Source organism: Melospiza melodia, chromosome 16, assembly GCF_035770615.1.
Source record: "Melospiza melodia melodia isolate bMelMel2 chromosome 16, bMelMel2.pri, whole genome shotgun sequence".
NCBI classification, from domain to species: Eukaryota; Metazoa; Chordata; class Aves; order Passeriformes; family Passerellidae; genus Melospiza; species Melospiza melodia.
This window is the reverse complement of record NC_086209.1, coordinates 2,971,027-2,977,026: the sequence shown is the minus strand read 5'-3', so window position 1 is coordinate 2,977,026 and position 6,000 is coordinate 2,971,027. Positions and strand designations below refer to the sequence as shown.

The window sequence follows — 6,000 nt, the reverse complement described above, 5'->3', positions numbered from 1 at the left end:
GGTGGCAACGCCGCACCTGGAGCAGACGCTGCCCTCACCGCTGCCTCTCACCGGAGCATCGCTCCCCTCCCGGCCAGCGGAAGCGTTTGCAGGGGACGCTCCAGAGCCGCGGCTCACGGCGAGGGCTGGGCAGCCGCGGGGAGTGAGGGGTTTGTGTGAACCCCGAGGCGAGGTTGGAAGGGCGGCTCCGGGGTGGCTTGGGGATGACTCCGGGTTGGGTCGGGGGTGCCGGGTGGGCTCGGGATTGTCGGGTTGGGTCGGGGGTGCCGGGTGGGCTCCGGGGTGCCGAGGTGGCTCCGGGGTGGCTCGGGGTGGCCGGGAATGGCCCGGGTTGGCTCAGGGTACCGGGGTGGCTCGGGGATACCGGGGTGGCTCGGGGTTGGATCGGGGGTGTCTCGGGGTGCCTGGGATGGCTCGGGGTGCTGGGATGTGTCGGTGTGTCGAGGCTGGCTCGGGCTGCCGGGGTGGCCCGAGGATGCCGGGTTAGCCCGGGGTGGCTCGGGGCTGGCTCAGGCTGTCTCGGGGTGCTGGGGTTGGCTCGGGGGGGCCGGGGATGGCTCGGGGGTGCCGGGGTTGGCTCGGGGGTGTCTCGGGGTGCCGGGATGGGTCGAGGTGCCGGGGATGGCTCGGGGGTGTCTCGAGGTGCCGGGGATGGCTCGGGGGTGTCTCGAGGTGCCGGGATGGCTCGGGGGTGTCTCGGGGTGCCGGGATGGCTCGGTGGTGTGCCCGGCTGTCTCGGGGCTGTCTCGGGGTGCCGGGATGGCTCGGGGGTGCCGGGTTGGGTCGGGGGTGCCGGGTTGGGTCGGGGTGCCAGGGTGTCTCGGGGTGCCGGGATGGCTCGGTCGGTGGTGTGCCCGGCTGTCTCGGGGCTGTCTCGGGGTGCCGGGATGGCTCGGTCGGTGGTGTGCCCGGCTGTCTCGGGGCTGTCTCGGGGTGCCGGGATGGCTCGGTCGGTGCTGTGCCCGGCTGGCTCGGGGCTGTCTCGGGGTGCCGGGCCGGGCAGGGGCGGAGCGGGGCGGGGGCGGGGGCGGGCTCGGGCACATGCGCCGTGCGCGCACTGCGGAGCGGCGCGGGCAGCGCGGGCAGAGCCGGCGGAGCGGGGCGCGGGGCGCGGGCAGCGGCGGCGGCGGCCGCAGCCCCGCACGGCCCCGCACGGCCCCGCACGGCCCCGCACGGCCCCGCACGGCCCCGCCAGACACGGCCCGGCCCCCAGCAGAGCGGAGGTGAGCGCGGGGGCTGCGGGGATGGCGCGGCGCAGGGAGAGCGGGGGGTCCCTGTGCCCGCAGGTGTGAGCGCCGGGGGGGCGCATCCCCTCGCGGGGCACGGGGGGCTTTGCGCCCTTTTGATGGGGGTCTCCCGCACCTTTTCATCCTTTTGGGGGGGCGTCGTTGCGCGCAGGGGATCTCCCACCGCTCTGCATCCTGGCGCGGGGGGTGGGTGATGCTCTGCTGCTTTACATCTTTCCGGTGGTGGGGGGGTTCTTGCGGGGGTGGGGTTCTCCATCCCTTTACATCCGTGCGGGGGGATCTTCCACATCCCTTTACATCCTTTCGGGGGGGATCCTCCATCTCTTCACATCCTTTCGGGGGGGTCCTTCCATCCTTTCACATCCTTGCGGGAGGCTTGGGGCCGCTCTGCATCCCCGATTTGCTGCATCCCCCCCAGCTTTGCATCCGTGCCCGGGGGCGGGGGGCTGTCCTCCATCCCTTCGCATCCTTGCTTTGGGAAGGGGCTGTCCAAGCTGCCTCTCATCCCCGCGTGGGGGTCTCTCCACTTTGCAGCTGTTCATGGCCTGGGGGTGGGATCCTCCACGTTTTCACCTTTGCCTGGAGGGGAGGAGGGGGCTCAGGCGGCTCCGCACGTTCCCATGGCGGGGGGAGGATCCCGGCAGCGCTTGGCACATCGCGCCGCGGGGCTCGGGGCCTCTCTGCACCCTCTCAGGCTGGGGAGGGGGGGGTGTGTGCTGTCACTTCGCATCCCTGCATGGAGAGGGAGGGGACCCGGCTGCTCTGCACCTCGCACGGGGGCGGGGTGGGGGCGGGGGGGCTTCACCTGCCATCCCGGGGAGGGAGGATCCTTCATCTTCACATCGCTGTGCGGGATCCGCTGGGCCCACGGCTGCCTGTGCTCCCACCGCCAGCGCAGGGCAGGGCTCATCACCCCCGGCTGGGGAACTGGGGGGCTCCGGGGGGCTCTGCAGGCCGATGTGAGGCTGGGGGTACAGCGGGGACAGCGCTGAGCAGGGCACAGCCCGTTGTCATCTGTCATGCATGGCCCACCCTCCATCCCCATCCTGGTGCCCTCCCCGGCATTTGGAGCCCCGCTGGGTTCAGAGCCCCCCTGGTGACCCCCCCAGGCCGGGGCAGCCCCTGGGCAGAGCTGAGGTGGGCTCAGAGCCCCTCAGAGCTGCCGAGCCTGGGCCTCCACGCTCCGTGATTCAGCTACTTGCAGGCAGCATGGGTTTTCTCGCTTCAAACTCGAGTTCTCGCTGCCTCGTGGTGGTGTCAGCGCCATGGATGCATTACCTGCGGCTTGGGATGCTTTTTGAGGGAGCTGCTGGCTGCTCCGTGTGGCCGGACACGCTGCCGGAGGAGGGGAAGGGATGGGAGAGCAGCGCCGGGATGTGCGGGCAGCTCGGGAATGGCAGGATTCATAATTCATCTGCCAAACTTCAGCGTGCCAAGGCACACCCCTCGCGCTGCAGCTCGTTGCCTGGGGTTTAAAGAGATTGCTGGTGTCATTTTCTTTTTAAAAATGGTGTTTTGATGGAATTTGAGTGTGTCGGTAGCTGCCAGGGTGACAGGTCGCAGAGCTCGGTGAGGAGGGCAGGGCCACGGCAGCACAGCCTGCTCTGGCAGGCACAGGGTTAATGTGCACCTGCAGCTCATTGCCTGGGTGTTAAAGAGATTGCTGGGGTAATTTTATTTTTTAAAATGGTGTTTTGGTGGTATTTGAGTGTGTCGGTGACTCTCAGGGTGACAGGTCGCATAGCTCAGTGAGGAGGGCAGGGCCACGGCAGCATCAGAGTACAGGCTGCTCTGGCAGGCAGAGGGTTAATGTGCACCTGCAGCTCATTGCCTGGGTGTTAAAGAGATTGCTGGGGTAATTTTATTTTTTAAAATGGTGTTTTGGTGGTATTTGAGTATGTCAGTAGCTCTCAGGGTGACAGCTCGATGAGGAGGGCAGGGCCGTGGCAGCATGGGTCCAGCACAGGCTACTCTGGCAGGCAGAGGGTTAATGTGCACCTGCAGCTCATTGCCTGGGTTTTAAAGAGATTGCTGGTGTCATTTTCTTTTTTAAAATGGTGTTTTGGTGGTATTTGAGTGTGTTGGTGGCATCCAGGGTGACAGCTCAGTGAGGAGGGCAGGGCCGTGGCAGCATGGGTCCAGCACAGGCTGCTCTGGCAGGCACAGGGTTAATGTGCACCGGGCTGTGCTGTCGCAAACGCGGAGCAGGAGAAGGGCTCTTACCCAGAGCGCTGCGATGCACTCAGACCCCAAATGTCCGCTCCTCTCCCCGGGAGCCGGAGCCCACGGAGCAAACTGGAGCTGAAGCATATTTTGCTTTGAGCTGTCATCTCCCTTGGCCCAGTTCTGAACCAAAGATGCTCATCCTCCATTTTATGGCGGATGACAAATCAGCCGCCGATGCCAAGATCTTGACAAGTTACGAACAACAGCCCTCGAGCCAGAAGTGTTAAGAAATAAAAAAAGAAAAGCAAGAACGCTTTTCCTTTTTTTTTTTTCCCCCCCTTTTTTTTTGCAGAGCTGCTCATCCAAAAAGCCACCCTGTGAGCTGCGCCCCGCGGCATTTCGCACGTCTCTGAGCAGCGAGGCTGCAGCCAGCTCCAGGCTGGCATCTGCCCCCTGTTCCCCACAGCCACCCGCAGGTTTGTAGGGCCCAGCCCTGGTGGGGAAGCCCAGATGGGGAGCGGCAGGCAGAGCCCAGCCCCGCAGGGAGCGGCCTGGGGCTGCCTGGGAGCGCTCTGCTCCAAGGCTGGGGATGCCAGCCCTGCCCGCGGCTGTTCCCAAAGGCAGCAGAGGGTTTGCAGAGAGCGCCTCGCTGCTGGCCGAGGGTTTCCCCGCTTTATCAAAGCTCCCTCTATGCTGTGGAGAAAAAGGCTGGTTTGTTCAGCAGCCTCCTGCCCGCACAGCCCGGCGGCGAGCGAGGGAGATCCTTCTGGTAATGAGCTGGGCACAAAAGGGGAAAAAAAAAGCTGTCATTGAAGATTTTCCTTTGGTGATGGAGTCATTAAAAACAACACATGATTCCTGGGCCAGCAGGGATCTCTTGCAGCCAAAGCAGAGCTGAGGTCGGTGCTGTTCCCACAGCCCAGCCCCTGACCCCTCCTGTGCCCATCAAGGCAGCGCCGCCGCTCCCGGGCATTCCCCTCACGGAACCGGGCATGAGCAGCCAGGGATGATGGAGGAGGGTCCTGCACAGTTTCATCCACAGCTTTCCCCCTCCTTTTCCCCTTCAGCGTTAGGGTATTGGGATGGATGGGGTTTTTTTGCATGGACACAGATACTCTGATCTGTATCCACAGCAGAGCCAAGGGTGAATGGGAAGGACCTGGAGAAGTGGCCTCAGCTCCATGAGCAGTGCCAGGGGGCACTGAGGGCTCCCCATTTCTGAGAAATCAAACAACAGAACCCAAACTCCCTGTTAACTGAACCCCAAGGAAAGCTACTGCCTGAAAATCCGCTTGCCAGAGATGGGGTTGCTCAGCCTGGAGAAGAGAAGGCTCTGGAGAGACTTCAGAGCCCCTTCCATGAGCTAAAGGGGGCTTTTCAAAAGGAGGGAAAGACTTTTTAGAGGAGGAAATAGTGATAGGTCAATGGGGAATGGCTTTGAACCAAAAGAGGAGATATTTAGATTAAAAGTTAGGAAGAAATTCTTTGCTGTGAGGGTGCTGAGGCCCTGGCACAGGGTGCCCAGAGCAGCTGTGGCTGCCCCTGGATCCCTGGCAGTGCCCAAGGCCAGGCTGGACACTGGGGCTGGGACCAACCTGGGACAGTGGAAGGTGTCCCTGCCCATGGCAGGGGGTGGAATGAGATCATCCTAAATGTCCCTTCCAACCCAAACCCTCCTGTGATTCTGTCATTTACAGCATTTGCTCTCACCTACCCTAAACGAAACATCATTTAGCTGAAACCCCTCTGGGAGCCTGTTTGCTTTAAACCAGACTCACAGCAGGACAAGGTTCCTGCACTGACCCTGGGGTAACAGCAGCTGCTTTTATGGCAGCCTCCTGATTTTATGGCCTCCTCCTGAGCAGGGCTGGTGCTGCAGAGCCCTGGGGAGTGCTGGGGCTTAGGGACAGCTCCATCAAGTGCTGCTCCTGGGGCTGAAACATTTTATGGTAGAAGGAGGGGGGAAAATCCCCCAAACCAAACCACCAACGGTGGCATTTACTAATCAAGCTCCCGAGGAATATTTTTAGCTATGATTTAAGGTTGGGTTGCACTTTGCTGTGAAGTGGAGCCTCCCTGGAGCTGCCGTGGGGGAGCTGCACAGGAGGAGCCGGGGGGAGGTGGGGACAGCACTGCCAGGTGGGACAGGGGTGGGACAGGGGTGGGACAGGGCTGTGGGACACGGGTCAGGGCTGTGGGACACGGGTCATGGCTCAGCAGTGATGGTGCTGTGCCCCAGGGCAGCCAGACCCAGCTCTCTCCCCCCTTTGGCACCAGGGCCTGGCTCTTCCCCAGCTCCACCCAAATCTGTTCTGGCCAGCAGCAAAAACCCCTCTGTGCCACCCAGGGCTGAGACCTCTCCACTCATTTCACAGCGAGCCCCAGCCCTGGTTTCCAGCCCCCCTGTGCTGATATCCTGGGGATGGGTGACAAAACCTCCATCCCACACCCTGGGGTTTCCAGTCTCCAGGGCATTTTCCCACCTGATGCTTTGCTGACCCTGCAGTGGGGCTGGGATGTTATCCAGATATTTTCCTTCACCTCAGCAGCACCAGCATCTGGCAGCTTAGATCCATCAGGGCAGAAA

General features: G+C 62.9%; 2 protein-coding genes across 5 annotated transcripts in view; one reads left to right on the top strand and one right to left on the bottom strand.

Moving 5' to 3' along the window:
- Nucleotides 1–483: 483 nt before the first annotated feature.
- Nucleotides 484–1,704, bottom strand: LOC134425882 (splicing factor 3A subunit 2-like). Its single transcript, XM_063170898.1, has 2 exons — nucleotides 1,577–1,704; nucleotides 484–1,057 (listed from the first exon to the last, which is right to left on the bottom strand). Exons 1-2 carry the CDS (start codon nucleotides 1,702–1,704, stop codon nucleotides 484–486), a joined length of 702 nt encoding a protein of 233 aa, XP_063026968.1.
- The window catches only part of LOC134425585 (actin-binding protein WASF3-like), a 27,902-nt gene continuing 23,060 nt past the window's right edge, over nucleotides 1,159–6,000 (top strand). For all 4 annotated transcript variants that reach the window (XR_010029726.1, XR_010029725.1, XM_063170317.1 and 1 more), the window contains exon 1: nucleotides 1,159–1,223. The gene's annotated coding sequence lies outside the window, so the exon portion shown is untranslated. The remainder of the gene's footprint in view (nucleotides 1,224–6,000) is intronic.